At 41.1% G+C, this 26504-nt stretch overlaps 2 protein-coding genes across 2 annotated transcripts in view; both read left to right on the top strand.

Annotated features, from left to right (window-relative positions):
- The first annotated feature begins 3019 nt into the window (after positions 1 to 3019).
- On the top strand, positions 3020 to 12254 carry LOC113447643 (epidermal differentiation-specific protein-like). The gene is made up of 2 exons (XM_026717942.2): positions 3020 to 3112; positions 10509 to 12254. The coding sequence occupies exon 2, from the start codon at positions 10579 to 10581 to the stop codon at positions 11629 to 11631; it is 1053 nt and encodes a 350-aa protein (XP_026573727.1). The 5' UTR covers positions 3020 to 3112; positions 10509 to 10578; the 3' UTR covers positions 11632 to 12254.
- An 11247-nt stretch (positions 12255 to 23501) lies between these two features.
- The window catches only part of QARS1 (glutaminyl-tRNA synthetase 1), a 30572-nt gene continuing 27569 nt past the window's right edge, over positions 23502 to 26504 (top strand). Inside the window, exons 1-2 of the mRNA XM_026717924.2 lie at positions 23502 to 23652; positions 26190 to 26337. Coding sequence (XP_026573709.1) covers positions 23509 to 23652; positions 26190 to 26337 — 292 coding nt within the window. The 5' untranslated portion in view covers positions 23502 to 23508. The remainder of the gene's footprint in view (positions 23653 to 26189; positions 26338 to 26504) is intronic.

A 26504-nucleotide genomic window follows, 5' to 3' on the forward strand; every position in this document is an offset into this window, starting at 1 on the left:
TATGCATTGGATCTATTATACTAAATCTCTTGGCTTATCAGACATATCAGTTGGATTTATCCAAATCTAAAGCCACAAACAGATGCTAAACCCCCTAAGGGCCACCTGGGTTTAGTTTGATTTTGGAACATGGTGCAAGGCATCCTGGAGGGCTTTTTTGCCAAATTTCTTCAGCAATTCTTTAGCTGGATGCTTGGATCTACAAAGATGTATGATACCTTGTAAATTACCGGAATTGTTGCTACCAATTTAATTTTAATTTATATTTATTTGTATACTGCCTTTATTATTTTTACCAATAACTCAAGGCAGTGAACATATCCAACGCATCATCTTCCTCCTGTTTTTCCCACAATAACAACCCTGTGAGTTGAGTTGGGCTGATAGAATAACTGGCCCAAGGGATATCCACTGGCTTTCATGGCTAAAACAGGATTAGAACTCTGGTCTGTTTTCTAGCCTGGTGCCTTAACCGCTAGACCAAACAGGCTTCTTATCAAAGTCAAAGTCTGATTATCAGTTTTCTCTCAATCATGCAAAATATCCATCTATATACACTGCTCAAAAAAATAAAGAACACAAAAATAAGACATCCTAGATCTGAATGAATGAAATATTTTTATTAAATACTTCGTTCATTACATCGTTGAATGTGCTGACAACAAAATCACACAAAAATTATCAATGGAAATCAAATTTAGCAACCCATGGAGGTCTGGATTTGGAGTTACACTCAAAATTAAAGTGGAAAAAAACACTACAGGCTGATCCAACTTTGATTTAATGTCCTTAAAACAAGTCAAAATGAGGCTCAGTAGTATGTGTGGCCTCCATGTGCCTGTATGACCTCCCTACAATGCCTGGGCATGCTCCTGATGAGGTGGCTGATGGTCTCCTGAGGGATCTCCTCCCACACCTGGACTAAAGCATCCCCCAACTCCTGGACAGTCTGTGGTACAACATGGCGTTGGTGGAGCGAGACATCATGTCCCAGATGTGCTCAATTGGATTCAGGTCTGGGGAACGGGCAGGCCAGTCCATAGCATCAATGCCTTCATCTTGCAGGAACTGCTGACACACTCCAGCCACATGAGGTCTAGCATTGTTGTGCATTCGGAGGAACCCAGGGCCAACCGCACCAGCATATAGTCTCAAGGGGTCTGAGGATCTCATCTCGGTACCTAATGGCAGTCAGGCTACCTCTGGCGAGCACATGGAGGGCTGTGCGGCCCCTAAAGAAATGCCACCCACACCATTACTGACTCACTGCCAAACCGGTCATGCTGGAGGATGTTGCAGGCAGCAGAATGTTCTCTACCCTGTCACGTCTGTCACACGTGCTCAGTGTGAACCTGCTTTCATCTGTGAAAAGCACAGGGCGCCAGTGGCGAATTTGCCAATCTTGGTGTTCTCTGGCAAATGTCAAACGTCCTGCACGGTGTTGGGCTGTAAGCACAACCCCCACCTGTGGACATCGGGCCCTCATACCACCCTCATGGAGTCTTTCTGACCATTTGAGCAGCCACATGCACATTTGTGGCCCACTGGAGGTCATTTTGCAGGGCTCTGGCAGTGCTCCTGTCCCTCCTTGCACAAAGGCGGAGGTAGCGGTCCTGATGCTGGGTTGTTGCCCTCCTACGGCCTCCTCCACGTCTCCTGATGTACTGGCCTGTCTCCTGATAGCATCTCCATGCTCTGGACGCTACGCTGACAGACACAGCAAATTTTGCCACAGCTCACATTGATGTGCCATCCTGGATGAGCTGCACTACCTGAGTCACTTGTGTGGGTTGTAGACTCCGTATCATGCTACCACTAGAGTGAAAGCACCAGCAGCATTCAGAAGTGACCAAACCATCAGCCAGAAAGCATAGGAACTGAGAAGTGGTCTGTGGTCACACCTGCAGAACCACTCCTTTATTGGGGATGTCTTGCTAACTGCCTATGCTTTCCACCTGTTGTCTATTCCATTTGCACAACAGCATGTGAAATTGATTGTCAATCAGTGTTGCTATCTAAGTGGACAGTTTGATTTCACAGAAGTTTGATTGACTTGGAGTTACATTGTGTTATTTAAGTGTTCCCTTTATTTTTTTGAGCAGTGTAGTTTAGGTTTGGTTTCAGCAAAACCCATAAAGTCATAGGTACACTGGTCCTGATTTATTCAGTTTCCATTAGAATAGAATAGAATAGAATAGAATAGAATAGAATAGAATAGAATAGAATAGAATAGAATAGAATAGAATAGAATAGAATAGAATTAAGCAATCAAATCATATTAGGAAACAATATAAATCATAAGGATACAAGCAATAAAGTTACAGCCACACAATCATAAGTGGGAGGAGATGGGTGATAGGAACGATGAGAAGATTAATAGTAATAGTAATGCAGATATAGTAAATAACTTGACAGTGATGAGGGGAATATTTGTTTAGCAGAGTGATGGCATTCGGGAAAAAACTTCTTGTGTCTAGTTGTTCTGGTATGTAGTGCTGTACATTATTATGTAATTGAATCCCTCAATGCATGTTCCTAACACTTGCTTGTGTTCTGATCCACAAGATTATTCACACATCTTCAGGAAGTGTGCAGAAGACATTTCCTTTTCATTTGGAGTACCATAACTATCCCCCAGGGTGTGAATCCAAATTTAATTGAATGCCTTATGACACAAGGGAAGCAACAGGAGAGGTTGACTACCTTGCCAAGTTGTGAGACTGATTTAACCTGTTTTTAGGAGTTCATGATTGCCCACAGATTTATGAACCACAGGGAGTTGCCATTAAAATTGTCCCTTGGTAGAAGCAAGGATGGTATTAGACCATAAATCTAGACCAAAAGTTGCAGATATGTCACTATCCTGTTAAAAGATGGGTAAGTGGAGCGTCATTCGTGTCATGCTCTCAGCGTGAGAAGTTCTAGTTCTCCCAAAGACATGGGTGTTGTCTGAGGCAGATAAAGCATGAGGTTTCTCAGTCAGGTCCTGACAAGATTAAAGCAGCTCAGCATCCTATTAAAAAGAGGTGTGTGCTTAATCCTGGAGTATAAATTCTTCCGCTGGAACAACTGCTTTGAGAAACGCAGAAACTGTTGGGAGTGAGTGTTTCAGGTAAGTCAATGGGCTTTGGCAAACAAATGGGCTGTGGGTATATCACCAAAGCCTCTTTCATTAGAGACGCAGATTAATCTAATATCTGGGAGTGGGCTGATTAATACGGTAGTTGGCTCAGCCTCACAATCTCATAGCAAAATCAGTTTAGTTTGTAAAAATGTAGAAGTCTTCTGGGAAAGAAATGTAGTGTTTAGTATAACACTTCTCCACTGAACAAGAAACTACTGTAATGAGATGGAGAAATGATTGTTCAAATCACAGATCAGGAAGCATACCGTAACCGTGAGTCCAACTTCAATGGCAAATATAGGAATGAAATAGATAGGAAAGGATCACATCTGGAATCAGAATAGGAGGCTGAAATACTAATGATCTGAGATACACAGATGGCACCGCTCAATGCAAGTGAAAAAGAATCGGTCATTCTGAAAGTCAGTGGAAAATGTAAAATCTGGGTTACAGCTAAATATTAAGACAAAGATAATGTCAACCAGCATGTTTCCTAAACTTACAAGTGATGGCAAAAAAATGAAAGTAGTAGGTAGTTTTGTTTTGGGGGCTCAAGAGTAGCTCAAGATATGGACATTTCAATTACCATCTATCAGTTGTAGACAACTAAAACTCACATACTGCAGTTTATGAGCTGGAAAAAAAATAATCTTGGCAAACTGAGGCTGTGGAAAAAGTCAATGGTTAAAGTGGAGAGACAAGATCACAATAATACAGGAATTCTGTGCAAGAGCTGCAAATACTCGAGCTGTGTACATGGACCATTTTGATCTGTCTCTAATATAGATCAAAATGATCCATATACTCAGCTTGAGTCAAGCTCAACTCAGTGACACCTAACTAGTGTATCTAGATGTCTTGAACTACAACTACTTGCCACATTGATTTGAGTTAAGGTTGAATCCAAAGCATCTGGAAGGCATAATGTTGACTATCTGTGCTTCAGGTACATTATAATAGTAATCTTGAATTATGCTTCAAAGGTAAGTCAATAGAATTCTCTTCATTTTTGCAGATTTTATGAGAGAGAACTGTAGCTTCATGTCTTAGATGTTCCCTCTGCCATGAGAAAGATATTTGGGGTTTGAATTAGGAGCTTCCACCTTATCAGTTATAATCATAATATATCCTACCTCAGTGTGCACTGCACACCTATTGATGTATTTTAAAATTTTGTGTGTTCCTTCACGTGTATGAGTCTTCTCCTGTTTGGTACCCTACAGATATATTGGGATTGCAGCTCTGTTCCAATCCAGCATAGCAGCAGTTAAGAAATCTTAGAATTGCTCAATATTTTGGCAGTTTAGGGAGTTGACGTTTTACATCCGGAATATATAGACAAGATATGACAGATAGATATGTCAGAGGTTTGCTATCAGGTGCCAGGTAGAAGAAACAAATGAGATCGGCAGCTAAATATCAGTTTCCTCACTATGTAGTATGTTTGAGATTTCTCATTTTCTTTTCTAGTGGCCCATAAATAATATTTTAAATACTGTTATGGAACTGAGGAGATATCTGGTGACGTTTAACCTTGAGAAACCTCAAATGCTTGAACAGAGGTCACACAAAGGAAGAAGAGTTGCTCTCTACCACTCATAGTGCAAAAATAATGGATTTAAGTTAAAGGAACAGATATTCCAATTCGACATTAGAAGGAACTTCCCAGTGTAATAATAGTTGATGTTACCAGGCAGAAATGGTATGCTCTTTTACACGGGAGTTAATTCTGAGTAAGGATTTGAAGTTAGTGATCTAAATTACCTCTCAGGATCCTGTGACTCTATGGGGTGATTTGAAGTTGTTGAATATGGGCACAAATCAGATGATAAAAGAAATATTGATTTTTATTTATCCGTTTGATTTGGCTGGGGAATACTTGGAGTTGAAGCCCACAAGACTTAAAATTGCCAATGTTGGATGTCTGTGGAGATTCTGTTATCCAGGTCATAGTTGTCTCAAAGGTACTTATTTTTCTTCAAAAGGCAACTGGACTATTTTTTTTTCCTTAAGGAAGAAGAGGAAAACATTTTGCTTCTCATTCAAGAAGCTTCATTAGTTGTGATGTTGGATGGAAGGATAGATACCTATCCAGTCCAGTTGACTTTTGAAGAAACTCCACCCACCCACCTTTACCAAGATTGGAAACCCCTGCTTTAAACTGTGCCCTACATATAGAATTACCAAATCTAAGCCGCTAAAATCCAGATGACCACCATACGGTTGCAAAGCATTGGAGTTTTCGGTGTTTCTTTGCTCCCATCTAATGCCTTTCTGGATTTTATCATTCCAGATCTAGTGGCCCCACTTTCCAGAAAAACATTATGTCATCCCTTTAGCACTATTGGGTCAGGAGCCTAGCTTTTTTATTAAAGTCTATTAAATTGCAGTTATGAGACTAAGGATGGCTTTTGAGATCAATAGTTGAGTGACAGGTTATGTTGTGATAATTAAGATTATTACTCGATGATCAGTTTGATACCATTAGCTTCAGTCATCATCACGTTTTCTTTGCATCCTCAGTCAAAGTGGGTAGTGCCAAGACAGCCAAGGATCTGGTCAATATGGATAACCCAATTGGTATGCTGGAAACTCAGGTTGGGTGAGAAACCTGTTGTTCATGCAGAGAAACGGTTATATAATTGTTCACCAACTTGCTTGGATTCCAGTCTATTATACTAGAGCCAATTAGAAGTTGCCAAAAGCAAAGACTTTGAGGGCAATAAACATGCTTTGAAGTGCAAGCCAATTATGTGATCCACAATTTCATGTCTACCCTTCTACTGAATTTTATGTGGATCTAACTTCATCTGTATTTTCTGTATGACCATACAAATGAATTCTGAGATTAACTCATTTGACTGAAAGTCCATGTAGTATGACAATTATACTTACTAGAGTAGCTAGTAAGGGATTGCAATGTTGAAATAAGGAAACACAGGTTCAAGTCCACTTTTGGCCTGGAAACTCCCAGGTGATTTTGGCTGACTTGCTTTATCTGAGCACAATTTACTTTCTTGTTAAAGGAATAATATTAAAAGAGATCCTACAGAAATAGTCCTTAACTTATGACCATTTATTTAGTGACTGCTTGATGTTACACAGTGCTGAAAAAAGTGATGTATGACTGGTCGCCTCCTGTCCTGCCATAAAACCATTGTAGCATCCCCATGGTCATGTGATCCAAATTTGGGCACTTGGCAACCAGCATGTATTTATGACAATTGAAGTGTCCCAGGGTCACATGATTGCTACCTGTGATTCTCCCAGTTGGCTTCCAAAAGGCAAAGTCAATGGGAGAGCGCCAGGTTCACTTAACAACACAATGATTCACATTAACGACTATGGCAAAAAGGTCAAAACATCAAGCACAAGGACTGTTTTGCTCAATGGTCCCAATGATAATCATAAGTCAAGGACTATCTGTAAAATGCACCTGCTAACATGGCATGGAAGGAAAGGAAGGAGAAGAGGAGAGGAAACTAACTGTATAAGAGTGAGTAGATGAACAATTCATTTAGTGACCAAAGTTCCAACGGCACTGAAAAAAGTGACATGACCATTTCTCACACTTATGACCGTTGCAGCATCTTCAGATGCTTGGCAACTGATTCACGTTTATGACGGAGGCAGTATCCTGGAGTCATACGATCTGTTTTTGTAACCTTCTGTCAAGTGGAGTCAATGGGGAAACAAGATTCACTTAACAACTGGGTTACTAACTTAACTGCAGTGATTCACTTAACAAATGTGGCAAAAAAAGTCATAAAATGGGGCAAAACTCACTTAAGAAATTTCTCACTTAGCAACATGAATGTTGGGCTCCATTGTGGTCATAAGTTGAGGACTATCTGTATATCAGTTGATCTGAGGGACCGTCTCTTGCCGGTCACATCTACGCGACCCATCAGAGCAGGGAGGCAGGGAATGTTGCAGGTCCCATCCCTGAGGGAGATATACCTGGTGGGACTCACAAGAAGGGCCTTCTCCCTGGTGGCTCCCTCTCTCTGTAATATCATTCCCCCAGAGATTAGAATGGCCCCACTCTAATACTCTTCCAGAAGGGCTGAAGACCTGGTTCTGCCAGTGGGCCTGGGGAATCCAGAGCAGGATGGAGCCCATCAAATGGCTCATTTGATCTGCTATTGTTGGGGCGGGGTATGGGGTGTGTGTGATTTTATTATATTATACTTTATTTATTAATTTATTTGATTCTTTTTATTAGTTTTATTGTTTTAAACGTAGCTTTATATTCTGTAAGCTGCCTCGAGTCGCCACGGGCGAATAGGCAGCACTATAAATTCAATAAATAAATATGGTGTAATAATGCATTGCATAGGGCTCAAAGGTAGTTTTTAAGCATTTACCTCCAAGTCTAGCAGACACTGTTTAAAAATATTCTATCCCTTGCCTGAAAGATCCTCATGTTCGCTCTCACCGTTTGCTAAAATTTTCTGCCACTGTGCCACGGTGTGCCGCAAAAGTGTGTAATAGAGAGGTAGGGGAAGGAAGGAGAGGACGAGAGTATAATTCATCCTATATCTCATTCCCTAAAATGGCTACAACCTCTCGTTCAGAGCTTAAACCAAGGATAAAGAGTAGTAATCGGTAGAAAGTTTAGCTGCTCCGGCTGATACTGTAATGTTTTAGCTTCAGCAGATGTGAGGCACTGGAAGCTTGGATGGTGGAGAAGGAGCAGGCCCACCTCCAGGAGCCCAAGGGCACACTGTTTACAGGAATATGACACTACAGCGCAACTCTGTGTTTCAGGCCTCCAAGCGTTGCAACACAGGGCAAACGGGTTTATATCTGTCAAGCAGATTAAATCACCTTCACTGTCTTATGAAATTAGAGGAGGAGGGGGAGGGCTGTTCCTCTGAAGGAACCTCGTGAGCTAAAGGGGAGGGAGGAAGAACAGAGACAGCCTCTCCCAAAATGATTGAACCTGATACCTCGAGAAGCTTGCCAGACGTAGTAGCTGGCAAGTATCCCCCGTCACTCCTGTCTCTCATTTATATACAACAGCCCCCAAAGGGGAATGCTTGTGGAAGTTCAGGTTAAGGAAATGCATGTCGGGGCAGGTACAACCTGTATAATATCTGCTGAGGGTAGCCGTAGCTTTTCAGCATTCTCTTTCAGTAGAGGTAGTCCCTCTGTTTATAACCATTTGAGGCAGAGGTGGCATTCAGCAGGTTCTGAGGGAGAACCTGCAAATCCCACCTCTGACTGGAGGTTTTACAGTATCATTCCCCTGCCACACACCCACAGAACCGGTAGTAACAAAATTAGAATCCCACCACTGTTTTGAGGTGACCACAACCCCCACAAAAATATCCTGGCTCCAAAGTTCCAATGGCCAGACAGCCCCCCTCCTGATCACTTGTTCACTTTTCAAAGACTCAGCAAACAGCACTCAATTATGGTCATTTGCAGCATCCTGCAATCACATGACCACAATTACAAAGTTTTTTGCTAGAAAAATCAGCACTGACTTCCAGTTTTTGCCCCATAGAGAGCAAGAGGTTTGCTTGATGACTGCAGCGTTCACTTAACGCTGCGGTCCATGTAATTATGCTCATGGGAGGTCATAACATGTGAGATCTTCTTTACGGCCCTCACCACAAATAACCGTAATGGCAGGCATGAATAATGTCATAAATCGAGGACTTTATACAGGTAGTCCTCGACTTACAATCACAATTGAGCCGAACATTTATGTTGCTAAGTGAGAAATTTGTTAAGTGAGTTTCGCCCGATTTTACGACTTTTGTTTCCACCTTTGTCAAGTGAATCACTGCGGTTGTTAAATGGGTAGCATGGCTGTGAAGTGAACCTGGTTTTCCCCATGGACTTTGCTTGACAGAAGGTTGCAAAAGGGGATCACATGACCCCCGGGACACTGCCACTGTCATAAATGTGAGTCAGTTGTCAAGCATCTGAATGTAAATCCCCTGACCATGGGGATGCTACAATGGTCATGATAGCAGTCTTCCAATATTTGAGGGGCTGCCACAGAAACAAAGGGGTCAAGCTATTTTCTAAAGCACCTGTAGGCCAGTCAAGGAATAATGGATGGAAACTGAACAAGGAGAGATTTAACCTTGAAATAAGGAGAAACTTTCTGACAGTGAGAACAATCAACCAATGGAACAGCTTGCCCTTGGAAGTTGTGGGAGCGTCATCACTGGAGGCTTTCAAGAAGAGATTGGACTGCCATTTGTCAGAAATGGTGTAGGGTCTCCCGCTTGGGCGGGGGGGGTTGGACTAGATGACCTACAAGGTCCCTTCCAACTCTGATTATCTGTTATCTGTTATCTGTCATAGGTGTGGAAAAATAGTCACAAGTCCCTTTTTTCAGTGCTGCTGTAACTTTGAACAGTCATTAAGTGAATTGTCATAAGTCAAGGACTTTACATCAACCTTTGTGCTTTTCTGAAAGTCAACCATTTCTTAACTGTTTGCAGACTTTTCTTTGAATCTGCTGTGCATCATAATAAAGATTATTTCTGTCTGAAGAGGTTAAATTGCATGTCACATTAAAAGAAACACAAAAGCAGTTGCCTCTCTATTTGAATTATTTTCAGGATCGGGGGATTATTAGCACCAGGGAGGCAGTGGCTTTCCATAAGTCTATATACCTATACAATGCAATATGGTTTCACTGTTCCTGCACCTTGAAACCCCTAACTCTGTCTACTTAGTGGTGAAGAAAAAAAAACAATGAAGGGAAGGATAAAAATAAACACAATAAAGGGTGGATACCAGCAAACACAATTGGGCTTCATTCTTGTGGCTAAGGATGAGTACTGAGGCATTAAGCCAGGAGTGAACAAGCTTTGGCCTTCGGACCGCTTGCAGTCCTGGACCTAATTTGAATGACCCTTGGCCTAGTTTCAAAACCCTCAAGTTAGCAGTCAGATTAGAGTACTAGGATGAGGGATCTGCCACTGTTTTATCGGTCTACAAGGCAGGAAGAAAAGAAAACCAAGAAACGGGGAGGGGGTCATTCTCTCCACTTTTCACTTTGGTCTTATCCAGGGGTCCCCAAACTTGGTAATTTTAAGACCTGTGGACTTCAACTCGCAGAATTCTGGGAGTTGAAGTCCACAAGTCTGAAAGTTGCCAAGTTTGGAGACCTCTGTCTTATCTATGAAGCGCGCAAGCACACAAACACACCTAACAGATTTCCCCTTGAGAAAATGTTTCCTTCACCTAGGAAATATCTCCCTGCCCTTAAGACACAGATTTCACAAAAGCAGAAATTTGGACAAAGTGAAAAAGAGAGAGAAGGGATTATTATCCGTACAGACACATCCTGAATATTTTGCTTTATGTAGACCATTTACAGCCGAACCGAGAAATTAACTCTCAGAATTCTTTCTAGCAAACAGACTGGGATAAGACACACTTCGGATTCCTCTGGCCTTGGAAAGGAGAGCTTAGAAGAAGCCTCTATGTTCTCCCAAGAGCTCAGCATGAATAGAATTGTTGTGTACGACAAGCCCAATTTTGAGGGCCTCAGCAAGGAGTTCACCTGTGATATCCCTGACCTGCATGAACTGGATTTTGGTGATTGTATCTCCTCCTTGAAGGTGAGAGGGCAGCCCTGGGTGGCCTACAAGCTTTCTAAATTTGAAGAGGATGGTGTCGTTTTCGAGGAAGGGGATTATGCTGAGATTGACAACAACAACAGGATTTCATCCCTCCGACTAGTTCACCACGATCTCTCTGACCCCCAAATTACACTGTATGAACATCCCAACTATGAAGGTCAAAGCAAGGTGGTGAAGGAAGAGACCAACCTCGCTTATGGTTACTTCAACGACCGTGTCTCCTCCCACGTGGTGCAAAGGGGTGTCTGGCTGCTCTATAAAAATGCAAACCGTGGGGGGTGGTATCACATCGCCTGGCCAGGGGAACGCATTCATGACTACAAAACTGAGATCAGCTTTGATAATAATGTCTCTCACTTGCAACCCCTGAAACCGGGCCGTCCAATCATCACCGCCAAGGTATTGTGGGATCAAAAGAAAGTAGAAGCTGAGCATGATGTTCTGATTGATGAGATTGTGGGGACCAACTGCACCGAATACGAACAAGCGTTCACCACCAACTCCACTCGAGAATATACGGCCACGGTGTTCCAGAGCTTCCATTTCAGCAACACCACTTGCCTAAAACTCGGCTTTTCTTTCCAGGTGACCTTGGGTTGTTCCAATATATTTATAGTGGAGAAAGGCAAAAGTGAGTCCACCACCACTACTGAGAAGGTAGAGGTCCTGCTGCCTGCCAAAATCCCTCCATGCACTGAACTTTCCATACAGGTGGTCAAAAAGGAGACTACCACTTCAGTGCCAGTGGAGCTCACTATCTGTCAGAATGGCAAAGAAAAGAAAGAGAGTGCTGAATACCGCTGTGTTTCGGGCCGTACCATCAGCACCAGATATACCATGAAGCCTGTCCCAGCAGCAACAGGCACTTCCCAAGCTAAAGCTCAAGAAGCGTGACAGAGGAGAAACACAACTATGGCAACTCTTGTAGATTGACAGATCTAGGAAAACATTTTCAACACGGCCTGGGCCAGGGATGAGGAAGAGAACTTAAGTTATTTCTGATTAGGCTCCTTTCAGATTTGATATTCCTGGGGTTGCAGATATTTCCAGACTGAGAAGGAAGAGAAAAACAAGGCCCTGCTTTTTTCTAGACCTGGTGATGGTTTCTGAGTTTAAATAATTAGGTTACGGGAATATCATTAGGTTTGGAGATAACAGTGTAATCCAGGTGGCAATTTATATAGGAAAAAAATGATTATTTTCTTGAAGGTATATTAATTACCTGGAAAAATAAGAATGGATGTAATAGTTTTTCCTCAATTTGAACAGTGAATGCTATTCTTAGTACTGAACATCATAAAACAGCAGAATTAAACATCTACAAGTTTATCTGTAAACATCTACAAGTTTATCTCAGTAAGGGGAGGAAGCAGTGGTTTATTTTATTGATCTGATGAAACTGAATTTTAAAAGAATGAACAATGCTTTGTTAACTTATATAAACCTCCATTCAAAAAAACATTTCTTTTTACTTTACTGGTCCAGCTTTATTTCTCATTAAAGTTATCCCTCTGATGTCAGATGTCTCACTGTGTCTAATCAGATTTTATTTGCTTATTTCAAATACTGTATATCTAATGCATAGCCATTTCAATTCAGTTATGGAATTCATCCATTTCTGGGTACATACCCCAAACTGAACTATGAATTGAACTAGTTCAGAGCCCTATTTAAGACACACATAAGGCCCAGGGTCACAAAACCAGGCAAATTACTGTTAAAACTTACTTGAAGGTGCATACCATAATCATTCAATTGACGGGGCCACATGCAACCTGTCCAAGCTGTGAGTGAGAACCCTTCCAAAAATTGCTGCCTAATTATATTTTCATAAGAGAACATAAAGAGGAATCATTCAATGTCAGTTTTGATTTGAATCATGCTTCTTCTTGGATAATCCCAGCTCAATCACAGGGTTCCTTTCAAAGGCCAAATGAGGAAGCTCAAAAAAGTCACAGTCCTTGCTTTATGACTAGTGTCCAGTGATGGGTTTTAAAAAGTTTTCCTATCGGTTCAGTGTGAGTGCGTGCTTTGCGCACGTGCAGTGTTTGCAACTCACTTTCTGTTGCAGATCCTGTGTATAAAACAGCTGATGCACGGCAATTAGTTGTGCTGCACGAAGCAGCTGATGTTGAAAAGCAGGAAATAAAGCTCAGTATAGAGCTCAGTATAGGGTGGGTGGGAGGCCCCAACAGTCAGAGCGAACCAGTTCACTCACAGATTACCATCGGAGCTACCAGTTCGGCTGAACCGGGCTGAACCGTTAGTATACCACCACTGCTAATATCCCACTGTTCCTGACAAGAACCCCAACATTGTACATTGTGTGACTCTGCTTGGCAGCCTAGTGAGGTCAAGTGCACACGTAGGGATTCTTGCTTTTGTGAATATCCTGATGGCCCCTTCTCTAGATAGCCTCTTGGCTTCTCTTGACCTTTGGCTTGCATCTTGCTAATGTAAAGTTTGGCCATTCTGGGATTGCCATCAATTGCATCATGCCAATTTCTACTAAGCTGCGGAGCTGTAACACAGGACCATAAAGCTACCATTGGGGTAGAGAGGCCCTTGCTCTTCAGAATTTTCTTCCTTATGTCTCTGGAGTTATCCATTAAATGGGCAGGGAGAGGGGAAGAGGAAATGGTGGCTCCAAATGTTTGGTTCCTCTCTGCTCTTTGGACCCGTTTTGACTCACCACTGGGTGACTCAGGGCTCTCAGTCACTGATTCCCCAGACTTGTCAGAGTTGGACCTTTTACCCAGTTAAATGTTCTGGAACAGCCCTTTGATCCCAAGAAGGTATGTAATTAAAGTTTCTGTGATGAGGTGGGCGCTAGGACTTTTGTCCCAAGCCAAGCTGATGTTTACTAGTGTGGGGGAGAAGCACCATGGTCTTCTGAATTAACTAGAAAGAATGGGCAAATATGTACTTCCAAAGAAATGGATGAAGCCTACCTATACTAATTAATCAGAGGACAGGGATGGGGCAAATAGTGGGCAAAAGCAGTGCTAGGAGAAGAGAAGGTACTTTCTGTCCAGGATCAGATGCATCTGCAGAAGACAATTTAAAAAAAAAGCCAAGATGAGCTGAAATATGACGTAACAAACACTATGTTGTCTTTTTGATCCTCTCTCCAGATATCTAAATTCTTGGCCTCCCTGAGCATTTTGGAGGGTTTGTTTCCATCAATGTAGTTAACCTACATCATAATTAACCTAGCTCATTCTTTAATCTGATACCTACCAGATCTGTTCACCCAACTCCTGGTACCTAGCACAAATTTTGGCTACACTAAGTAGGGATTTGGGGAGTTGATAGGCAACACATCTCCAGATTGTGAAAGCTCACCTAGATGGTAGAATTCTTTTATGATGGTGCCTCAAGCCTTCTACTTTAAGTAAAGCCTATGGTTTTCACTATTGATTTATTTTAATTTATTATACTGTATTTGGATTAGCACTCACAGTTATTGAGAGTCAGATGACATACAAGTTAATAATAAATGAATAAATAATGGCAACACACTAAGCATTAAGGGGCTGCTAAAGAGACCCCATCTCTCAAAACGCACATTTAATCTTTAATAGTGCATTTTGAGAGATGGGCCTTTTTAGTTAGTGGCTCAAGATCATTTGGAATCCTTTTCATCAATCAAATCCTTGACTTTTAAACTCTGACTTTTAGGCAGGCATGGTGGTCTTCCCTGAAGACCATATGTAATCGCATATGCTTCAAAATAGCTTCATACATAATACATCCAATGTCTTTAAGAAAGAAACACATATCTTTTCTCTGATTAAAGGAGTCTAAGTATTTCTTTCTTGGATTTTGAATGGAGCATCAGCTGACACTGTGGGCATGGCTTAGGTGGTGGGTGTGGCTTGATTGTCATGTGACTGGGTGGACATGGCTTGGTGGTCATGTTATTGGCTGAATGTGGCCAACTCAATATCACTCACATCGAGGCATCCATCTCCTTGCTTGGCCTCTCATGACTGTGGGGATGCTGCAACAGTCATGTGTGAAAAATGGTCATAAGTCACTTTTTTCAGTGCCATTTTAACTTTAAATGGTCACTTCACACAAGCAAAGTACCAGCAGAAGAGGGGGAAAAAACTCCTGAGACAGGAAGTCTAGTCCTGCCAAGAATGTAATAAGGGTTAACGGAGAGGCAATTTCTGTAAGCAACACCAGAATGTTTCCTTCCTGCCTTCCTTACAGGATTAGGCCAGTAATTTCTTCTTACAACTGGTTCTTCGAACTGCTTAGAATGTTAACAACCAGTTCTAACAAATAGGTGTGAACTGGTAGAATGCTACCGGGGGGAATGCAGGGGAAGTGCATGGGGGTAAGGTGCATAAGGAGGGCAGGGCACATGAGGGGAGTAGGGTGCATGCATGAGGGGAGCACACACACATATGCAGGAGCGTGTGATTGCGGGGGTGCCCATGCATGGGGGGCGCATGTTGCATTTTGGATATGCACACAATGGGCATTTGGTGCTGAAAAGGTTCGCCATCACGGGGCTAGGCAATCTCAGGGGGCCCTTACAGCAATACTTGGAACCTACAAAAGCTATGATTTTTGAAAGCTGACAGCCTAGTTTCCTGATATTTTAAAGTGGGAAACCCATGAAAATGATAGTGCAAGCACTGAAATAGCTTATCTCTCAGTCCAACCCATCTTTACATGGATGTTGTTACGGTGAAAGCAGGAGGAGGGAGGTGTGTTGGATATGTTTGCTACCTTGAGTTATTTGTAAAAAATAAATAAAGGCAAGCTACAAATAAATATCATAGTTAAAAAGCAAAGACAACATGCTGGTAATCCTCAGCTGATGATGGTAATGGAGCTTGCCCATCACAGCCATAATTCATGACAGTTGTGAAGCAGGTTTTTACAATTGCAAAAAAAGATTTGCCAACCTTTTTTTATGGCAGTCGTTAAGGAAAGAAGGCTGTTGAAAAGCAAACCAATTCCTTGCTATGGGCCTCTTGTTGAAAATTAGAAGTGAATGCCTAAACATCTGGTCATAAATTGAGGACTATCTATAATATTCCCTAAAATGTAGCCATTCTTCATTTGTGATTTGCAGCTTCACCTTCACTAACAAATGTTTGGATACTTCTTAACTCTCAAAAGATTCTGCATCCTTCCCTCCTTATCTCATGGTTTTCCGAAGATAGAGGCAGTTTTAATTCTTTCAGTCTTCCAGCTAAATTTTATTAGCGTACATATCGGCGGAAAAGGGTCAATTTGTTATTACTGTTGTGTTTTTCTTTAATCATCTTGATGGATTTCTATTGTCATGTTCGTCATTCCAACCTGTTATAATTCACCTGGGATATAAAACTTGCAAAAATAAATGTAAATATAGAAAAATGAATAACACAAATAGGGAATCGCTGTCCTAAAGGCTGCATCCAGGCTGTTGAACCTTCAGTACCTGAGCCATTTCCTCCCTGACCACTTTCCAATCCGGCAATTCTTGGTTTTTTTTCCTCTCCCCCAAACAACCTGTAACATGTAGTTAAAAAGGTAAAGAAAACGTTGACCTTATGTCAGCTTCTGGTGAATGAATTGATTTTTGGGGGAACGTGTTATGCAAGCGGTCCTTTCTAGCCATCCGTTCTGTATTTTGCAGGGTGCAGTACTCCATTCAAATATTAACCAGGTGCGATTTTGCTGCAGTCAGAATTCTGCACTACCAAGGTTGCAAGCTGCTGCCATCTACTGAGGCAACACGGGGAAAGAATTTCGCAAAAATTACAGCTGTGCGGGTGGGGGCGGAGTTAATGCCCCCCCCCCTCCCCATTTGTGATCTCATGGAGATTATCTGTTTGGAAACCAATTAGGCATGCAAAAAAGCTTGCCAGACCTTGTCAAACTGTGAAGAGGTCAAATGTCCCTTTTACCTAATGCTAAGGTTCGGTCTAAAAAAAAATCAAGCAAAGAAAATCAACAAAAAGAGGATAGGTGGCACGGAGGGAGCAGAAATCTAAAAATAAATTAACCCCAAACAAGAGGATAAGGCAGACATCTACAATGGGATCGTCAAATCCTTGATTAAAGTGCAAGAAACTGCTCTGTGTCCCAAAGCTCACAGGCAGGCATGTTTACAATAGAATAGAATAGAACAGAACAGAACAGAACAGAACAGAACAGAACAGAACAGAACAGAATAGAATAGAATAGAATAGAATAGAATAGAATAGAATAGAATAGAATAGAATAGAATTCTTTATTGGCCAAGTGTGGTTGGACACACAAGGAATTTGTCTTGGTGCAAATTTAAATTAATAATTTAAAATCAGCAAAACAGAAAATGACAGCAATCATGCCATACCAAAGCCTGCCAATGAAGCACCCTCCGGTACTTAAAATGTCCTTATTTATTTTAAATTATTCACCTTAATTTCATGGGTATTTAAGATAAAGATAATGGGCCAATTACTAACACTGTTTGCTATTGCCTTTTTCTCAGAAGTTTTTTTTTTCCAGCTTCCCAGTCCAGGCTATATTCCTGGGATTTCTTAGTGGTGTCCAGAACTAATACCAGATCAGTACAAACCAGTCTTACCAGGCTTAGGTTGTTGTTGTTGAACTTTAGTTACCCAAGTTCAGTTGAGAGTCACCTCCTTCTATGAGTTATATCCCATTAAATAAACCAGAAACTATAGTACTCCTGTGATATTTTCCAAATGTACTCAGTCTTGGATGACCTCCTTTTTTCATATGCACATTTATGCAGATAGTGTTTAATTCACTGCAAGCCTAGGAGAATTATTAGGCAATTTGATATCTTTTCATGGAAAGTAATTGCTCAGACATAAGGTTGAAGTTCCTAGCATTTCCCTGTATTGCATGATGTGTACAGGATTAACTGGGCTACTTCTTTTATGCAAATATTATGGTTTTATTTAAACAAACATTATTGCTTCTTTGAAGGTGTACAGTATCCTAGTTAGAGGGATGTACAATATGGGAAACCTCTATTCTTAAGTTTAGCTGCAGTGCAACCTCATACTGAATGAGAGCTTGTTCAAAGTTTTGTGCAAATCAGAAACTAGGGACCAGAAAAAAAAATCAACAAAATGAATAATCTAGAATCTATAAACAAAAAATAATTGAAATCCAATCACGGGACTGATTATTGATATCATAATCATTATGGTACCATAATTATTATGGCATCAATTATTATGGCATTAAAATTGATATTGAATATTGAGTTGAACAGCAGTTTTTGTAACCAAACTTAAACACAGTCATTTGTAATCTTCTGCAATCCAGCAAACTTCCAGGTTTTAATTAGGTCATATTTGTTTAGGAACTATTTGAGCAATGCCCATTATGTTCTGTTCAGTGCTTTGCTTTAGGCGTTCAATTATTATAATTTGCACTCTTATAAAATGACATAAAGATAAAAAATGATTAGTTTGTTATTTAAAAACCCCACCCATTAACTTCAATTAACTTCTAAAGAGACTAAAGAAAAATCAAACTGCATACCACAACAAGGCCCAACTGCAATGGCAACACTGGAAGCAAATAGAAGGCCCCATACTAATGTTTTACAGTTGACAATGGTAGATATAGAAGTGATAGATAGCTTTTGCCTTTTAGGATGGATTATCAGAAGTAAAGTATACACACCAGATACACACCAGAGACTAGTGATGATAAGTTAACAATGAAAGCCATAGAAAAGATACTCAAATGCCAGGATATGTCTATACCTACAAAAATCGGAATGATGCAGACAGTAGTTTTCCATATAACATTCCATGAACTGGGTTCAACTAGGACTGGACAAAGTGGAAAGAAAAAAGAATGAGAGAATACCCACCACCAAGTGGATGGACCCAATTACAGCAGCAACAAGCACACTGTTAGAAGGCCTGAATGACCAAGTTTGGGATAGATCATCCTGGAGAAAATCTATCATGTGGTTGCCAGGAATTGACAACAGCTTGATGGCACATGATCAAATACGTAATATTTCCTGATCAGCTCTATATAATGCCTTGGTGTTTTTAAAGCAGTGTCTCCCAATCTTGGCACAACTAAATACGGACTTGAAATCTACACACCTTTAGCATTGCCAAGGTTAAGAAACAGTGATTTAAAGAATCTGTCCCCATCATAAATAACTTCATCAGACATCAAAGCCAACTCCTTCAGAAAATGTAGGTTTTTAATTTGCCTCTTTTGCTTCCAAAGCTATTTTGCTAATTGATAAGTTTCTCAAAATATCCTGGGTTTTATACAGATATTAGGCAACGGCAGATCATAAAACAGAGCTGACTTTGAATTTCTTTGCAGAAAAAGGTACCAGAATATATACATATGTATTTATATGTCGATGTTTGTGCAAAGATGAATGATAAAACTAGTCCAGTGGGGCTGGGTGCAAATAACCTAACCTGAATTACTTGTTAATTGGATCATCTGTTTTGCTTTCTGAGCATCTAATTCATTAGCCATATATCTGAACTACTAAATGGGGTGAACCATCTAGATCAGGAATGTCAAGCTTGATTTCATTGAGGGCCGCATCAGGGTTGTGTTTGACCTCAGGAGGCCGCGGTAGGTGTGACCAGCTCCACATCAATCATGTTGGAAGCACCTGTGGTGGCCCAAGCATTCTACCAGCGAAAATGGGCTCCCGAGCTCCATTTTTGGCTGTGACAGCCTCCTGCAACCCTCTGCCAGCAGAAGCAGTGCTCAGGACGGCCACGTGCACACACCCCCGGGCCAGGGGTGGGATGCTACCGGTTCTGCCCAGCTCTATACAGCAGCAGACACCAAACCGGTTCTCTGTTTTCTGCTGTTTGGCCGACCTGCCTGCCCGGGCTCTTACCTGTCCTTTATTTTCTGCTTTTTCAGCCTCAGCTGCTTTGCACGCACTGCAAAGTTTGAAAATCAACTTTTCTCCTGCTTTTTCAACCTCAGCTGTGGTTGAACAAAGCAGCTGAGGTTGAAAAAGCAGAAAAAAAAGTTGCTTTTCAAACGCTGCGCATTTCAGCTGTCTGGGCGGCACAGCTTAAGGTTTTTTACATGTGCGCACAGCGCGTGTCAGGCACGCAAAATGTAGTCACCAAACTGGTAGTAACACCAGTTGAATCCCACCCCTGCCCTGGGCTCTGTTTTCACTGGCAGAGGCACAGTGGGTCGGTCCTCTGCTGTTTCCAGGGCAGTCCCATGGGCCAGATCTAAGCATCCTGCAGGCCAGATTCGGACCCCGGGCCTAGAGTTTGACACCCCTGATCTAGATGACAGCTAATTGTGAGAAGTACAGTATTTGCAATATTGATTTGCAGAGATGGAACCTCCTATCAATGCATACACATGTGGATATATAAGCGTTCCTTAGTTGTTCTTATTACAGTCTCTATATTTTAGAGTGTAACAGGTAGTCCTTGACTTACAATAGTTCATTTAGTGACAGTTCAAAATTACAACAGCACTGAAAAAAGTGACTTACGACCATTTTTCATATTTACGACCGTTGCAGCATCCCCATGGTCAAGTGATCAAAATTAAGATGCTTGGGAACTGACTCATATTTATGATGGTTGCAATGCTTTGGAGCCATGTGATCAGTTTCTGTGACCTTCTTACATGCAAATTATATGGTGAAACCAGATTCACTTAACAGTCTTGTTACTAACTTAACAACTGCAGTGATTCACTTAAGAAGTGAGGCAAGAAAGGTTGTAAAATGGGGCAAAACTTGCTTAAGAAATGTTTCACTTAGCAACAGAAATTTTGGACTCAGTTGTGATCGTATGTCAAGGACTGCTTGTAATCCTTAACTTACACATGTTTTAAAATAATTAGGCTTACTCATCACTGACTCCAATGGTGGTATTCTACTGGTTCTGCCTGGTTCTGCCGAGCCGTTAGCAGTGATGAGCACTGGAGACCAAACCGATTCTCCACCGCTCTGTTGTTGGGTCCGCCCGCCCAGGCTCCCATATTCACCTTTATCCTCTGAATTTGAAGCGCAGCTGTTTTGCGTGGCACAGAAGAGTGCTGCGCGGCAGCTGCTGAAGCAACCGGGATCGTGGAGACTTGCAGGAGGTGAGATAGAATCGGGGTTGGATTCTACCAGTTCGCACCTATTCTCTAGAACCGGTTGTTAACATTCTAAGCAGTTCGGGGAACCTGTTGTTAGAAGAAATTACTGGCCTAATCCTGTAAGGAAGGCAGGAAGAAAACATTCTGGTGTTGCTTACAGAAATTGCCTCTCCGTTAACCCTTATTACATTCTTGGCAGGACTAGACTTCTTGTCTCAAGAACTTCTCTGGAGTTTTTTTCCCCTCCTTTGCTGGTACTTTGCTTGTGTGGAGTGACCATTCAAAGTTACAATGGCACTGAAAAAAGAGACTTATGACCATTTTTCACACTTACAACTGTTGCAGCATCCCCACAGTCATGAGAGGCCAAGTGAGGAGATGTGTGCCTCAATGTGAGTGATATTGAGTTGGCCATACCCAATCACATGACCACCAAGCCATGCCCACCACCTAAGCCATGCCCACAGAACCAGTTGTTAAAAATTTGAATCCCACCCCTGGTTAGAATGCCTCTGTGCCTGCGCAAAGTGCTCATTTGGCGCGCGCACGCAAAGTGCGTACACGAGCACAAAGCACATCCACCAAGCCATACCCACCAAACCGGTGGTAACAATATTTGAATCTCACCACTCACTGACTCCAAAATTACTTAGAATTTTATATAATAGTTTAGGTATGTATCCCTCTTGATCAGAAAACTCCTGCAAAATTTATCCCATCTTAATTTAAATGCTCTATCTGATTTCACAAAGTTTGGTAAATGTTTCATTGTTTCCATACTTCCTATGGTACATAATACACGTAGTTCTTAACTTATGATCACCACTGGAACCAGAATTCTCATTGCTAAGCAAGGCAGCTCTTAAATGAGCCACATCCAATTTTATGAGCTATTTGCTACAGTTGTTAAGTGAATCACTGCAGTTGTTAAGTGAACCATGGGGCGATTAAGCAAAATCCTGCTTCCCCCATTGATTTTTCTTGTGGGAAGCCAGCTGGGAAAGTCACCAATGGCAATTATGGGATCCCAGGATGCTGCAACCATTGTAAATACATACCAATTGTCGAGTACCTGAATTTTAATCATGTGATGGTGGGGATGCTGCTATTGTCATAGGTGTGAGGACTGGTCATCACGTTTTCAGTCCCACTGTAACTTCAAATACTGTAGTCACTGAACAAAGGGTTGTAAGGTAAGGACTACCTGTAATCAATCAAACATTTGTCAATGCACAATGAAATTGAAATGCATAATGCCCCACATTATATTCTCTTTGGTTTATGATTTAATTGTGAACTCTTGCTGGTCTATTTGGAAGAAAGCCTCATTGCACTCCAAGATGTTTACTTCCAGGAAAGTATGCAGGTTACAACACTCTTTCTTCATCATGTCTTTTTTGACAATCCACTTATGTTTTGTGGCCCCACCCAGGTTTAGTGTTTTGATCTTGAACAAAATTAGCTTTACCGAATCATTGCTGAGCTGCATTTAGCCTAGATCGGGGGTGTCAAAATCACATCGTCACAGCAGTGTCACATGATGCATCTGGACTTTTCCCCCCTTTGCTGAACCAGGCATGGCCAGCGCATGACTCATCCAGCCCCCAGGCTGTGAGTTTAACAGACCTGGCCTAGATTAAGGTAACAAATTAAGTCCTAAGAGAATCAGAATCAGAATAGAGCTGGAAGGGACCTTGGGGGTCTTCTAGTCCAGCCCCCTGCTCAAGCAGGAGACCACATACCATTTCAGACAAGTGACTGTCCACTCTCTTCTTAAAAACTTCTGGTGATGAAGCAACCACAATTTCTGGAGGCAAGCTGTTCCACTGGTTAATTGTTCTCACTCTTAGGAATTGTTCTCAGTTTCTCCTTAATTCCAGGTTGCTTCTCTCCTTGATTTAGTTTCCATCCATTGTTTCTTGTCCTCTGTTGCTTTGGAAAATAAATTGACTTCCTCCTCTTTGTAGCAGCCTCTCAAATCTGGAATATTGCTATCATGTCCCTCCCTCTCTAGGCTAGCCAAACCCAAATCCTGCAAAGGTCCATGTTTTAGTCTCCAGGCCTTTAATCATCTTAGTTGATCTTCTTTGCACTTTTTCCAAAGTCTCAACATCTTTTTTGTAATATAGTGACCAATACTGGATGCAGTATTCCAAGTGTGGTCTTACTAAGGCTTTATAAAGCGGTATGAATAGTTCATGTGAACTTGATTCTATGCTTCTGCTTATACAATTTTACTAGTGTTTATATACTATATTTTGATAGGAATATACTTTACAGCATTCTTACAAAGATGATCTGGTAAGGATTTTTTTGTATAAACAAAGCAAAATGTTAAACCGACTCTTGGAATTTTTCAGGAGATCCTCAAGGCTACAATTAGGGCAGTTCATAACGGAAAAAAACTTTTTGAATAGCACAATATTATAAACATAAAAGACCCGCCTATGTAATTTCTCAGCACTAAATTAAATATATCTTCTCAGATTGATGCAACCTCCTGCAACTATAGCCCCACCTCCTGACAGGCTGCTTTTTTCCGATTTGTCGGAGAACCCAGGAAGGCGTGCCTCTGTGAAAGTGTTTCTCATTGGTCAATGAGGAGGACCGCAGTTTCGGATTGGTTTGGCGTTTCGCAGCTCTCACTGGCGTGGAGAAGCCCGTGCCCTACTGCGGGCGGAAGTAGGCGTGATGGCAGGAGCAGGCGGCAGCATGGCGGCTGATGAATCGGACCCGCTGCGGCTCTTCGTGAGCATCGGGCTGAGTGAGAGCAAGGCTCGCGAGACTCTTCGGAATGAGGCTCTCACCGCGTTGCTCCGCGAGGCAGTCGGACAGGTCTCAGTAGCCGCCCTTCTTTTACGTCTGTAGCCCCTTCACGGTTTCCCCAGCTGTCTGGGGCTAGCCTTGCCACGTTTTCTGTACCCTTTCCGGTAGTGACCCTGCCCTTTAAGAAGAAATTGAAAGAGGCGAAAGCTTTCCTCGTCCTTCAATTTCCAACTTACGTTTCAAAAAAAAAAAAAGCTGTTTCTGCTCATCAGGAAGCTACTTTTCCTCTAAAACGAGCGAAACTCTGTCCCCCGTTTCTCAATCACTTTTGTGCTATTAATTCACTTCCAGATATTTGTCTCTTGCTTTCTTACTCAGCGTTTCAATGGGTCGTACTGAGCAATTCATAGTTGGGTTTATGTATAATGTACTAAGCTATCTAATGGCTTGTTTGTGAGACTATTCATAATTTTATTTTATTCGTTTGATATATCCAGCCTTCTCGCATAAGTGTCTGTGGCTGGTTTACAATAGAATAGATTAAAATAAAATAAAATGTACAATATAACATAAACAGCAAATTAATATGGGAATCTGCCAACTGTAATTTTATACCATGAGTGAGCAAAATACATCTTGGCATATTGTGTGAACACAGCCATTGGGTGGCAAGGATAGATTTAATCAAAACTGCTATAAATGTGTTGATTTTAAACAAAAGGTATTTGCTTTGGATTTTAGGAGACCTTAGATAGTTCCCAGATATGGCTTCTGCTTTATGTAATTTTAGAGAGGTTTGTCAAATTTGAATTAGCCTGATAATTTTGCTGTTCATACAAACATATGCATGGGTGTAAATTCCACTGGAATAAACAAACTGCTACTGAGTAGATAGGTATTTGGAAATCTGTTCCTCCGTTTCCCTAACATGTTTTGCTGTCGTTTCTATCTTGTTATGTGTAGATTCTACTCTGTTTATTCTTTCAGTGAATGTTCAAACTAGTTATACTTGCAATTTAAACAATCCTAAAATGTGTCAGTGGCTGGATTAGACTTAGTCATGTTGAGATCAATGGAACAGGTTAATCGTGCTGCCTTAAACCTAAAATAATTTAAATAGGTCATTTATAAGTATAATGAAGTTCCCAAACTATGTCTAACACTTGCCATATATTGAGTAAGGAATTGGGTTTTTTGGACCTACCTGTACCATCATTCTAGGAATACCAATGGTTAATGGTGTCTCTTGTAGGCTCCTTGTAAATTTTATTTGATTCTTGTCTTCTGTTCTAGTACAAATATAAATAGTAAAGATTTAAAGGGAATTTTTTTGATCCTAGGTAAAGTTGCAATTTGTGATTATCTCTGAAGGAATGCTAACAATGTATTTGATTCACATTAAAGTTGTTCACCAAATAGCCATTTCAGTGTCAACATTAGCTGAGTTCAAACATATTAAAGTAATGTGGTCCAAGTTTCAATACTGTTGTCATAAAAATCCTATAGAAATGTCTCTTAAGATATTAAAATTCATATCTTAGTGCAGGGAATTACAGTAGCTCCCAAGCCATTTTTCTGCATTGGAATTTCCTTCCTTTGTGTATCTCTCTAGAAATGAAAGTGTGACTCTACATAGAGGCTGTCTGAATATAAATAACAAATGAAAAAGAAACCAGGCTATTGTTTTTCAATATATGTTTTGCCTTTTTTGGGGGGAAGAGGGCGAAGTCATTGGGTGGGGCAGATTTAACATGTATTCTATTGTTAAGAAAAAGGCCTTTGACATTATAATTCCCCCAAATCATGTGATTAGCCTAGCTTAATAATAGACAAATCTTTTAGAAGTTGTTTTATAGATTTAAAGAATAACAACTGAGTTGATTGAGGTTCTTTTGTAAACACAAAAAATTAATCAGTTTGGCTGTTGTACCATTATTTATATTCATACATGCAAATACAGTAGCTAAAATGAGCTAGAAGAATCCTTCAACTTGCCATCAATCACTTAACAATTAACGAGATACTTTACTTCAAAGATACTTACAACTGGGTTCAAAATTCGGACAGTAGTCTTCTCTCCCATCCCCACCCCTGATGTGGTCACATAGCAAGATTTTGGGCACTGAGCAATCAGCCTATGTTTATGGCTATTTGTAGCCTCCCACGGTCTGTGAATTACACCTTTTTGCTGAAAACTGGAGTTTACTTCTGCTTTTCTGTAAAAAAAAAAAAGACCCCATAGCAAACAATATGTTTGCTTAATGAGCTCAGTGTTTGTTTACAGCTATCCCAAAACAGGTTGTGAAATTGACCTACTTTATGACCCTCACAACTTACAACCATAATAGGAAGGCTCCATTACGGTTATAAGTTGAAGATTACCTGTATGGATGCTAGTCTTTGGATTGTTGGATTGGAACAATTCTGTAATGTTTGTTTTCCATTTGGAAATATCAGAGAGGACAATCTGTCTGGATTTACCTAGGGTTAGAGTTAAGGTTAGAAAAGACTCTCCATTTCTAAGAGACTTATTGCTTCTTCCTAATATATACTCTTGCTGTTATCCTGACTTTCAGCTATCCCTTTTAACTCTTCTCACTCTTTAGGCACAAGGAATCCTGGGTCCAGTGATTGACAAGACAGTCGGCACTCTGTTGTATAATGTGGCTTCCCGGCTTAAGGACTCAAAGCGTCTTGGTCACCTTGTTGAGTACATTGCTACCAAAAAGATCATTACAGATCTGCAACTCAATGGTACATACTTTGGAATTTCACAGGCTGGAGCCAAAAGTCCCCTGTTCTTTTTGATCACTGATGATTGGATTTGGCCCCCAAGGCCTTATTGCATGCCTTCTTATACCACAATGGACCGGATGAAATAAATGGTCAGAGCTTGAGAAACAGGAAGCTTTTCCGCTAAA

This window comes from Pseudonaja textilis, chromosome 2 (assembly GCF_049901715.1).
Source record: "Pseudonaja textilis isolate UNSWEBS1 chromosome 2, rPseTex1.2, whole genome shotgun sequence".
Lineage (NCBI taxonomy): Eukaryota > Metazoa > Chordata > Lepidosauria > Squamata > Elapidae > Pseudonaja > Pseudonaja textilis.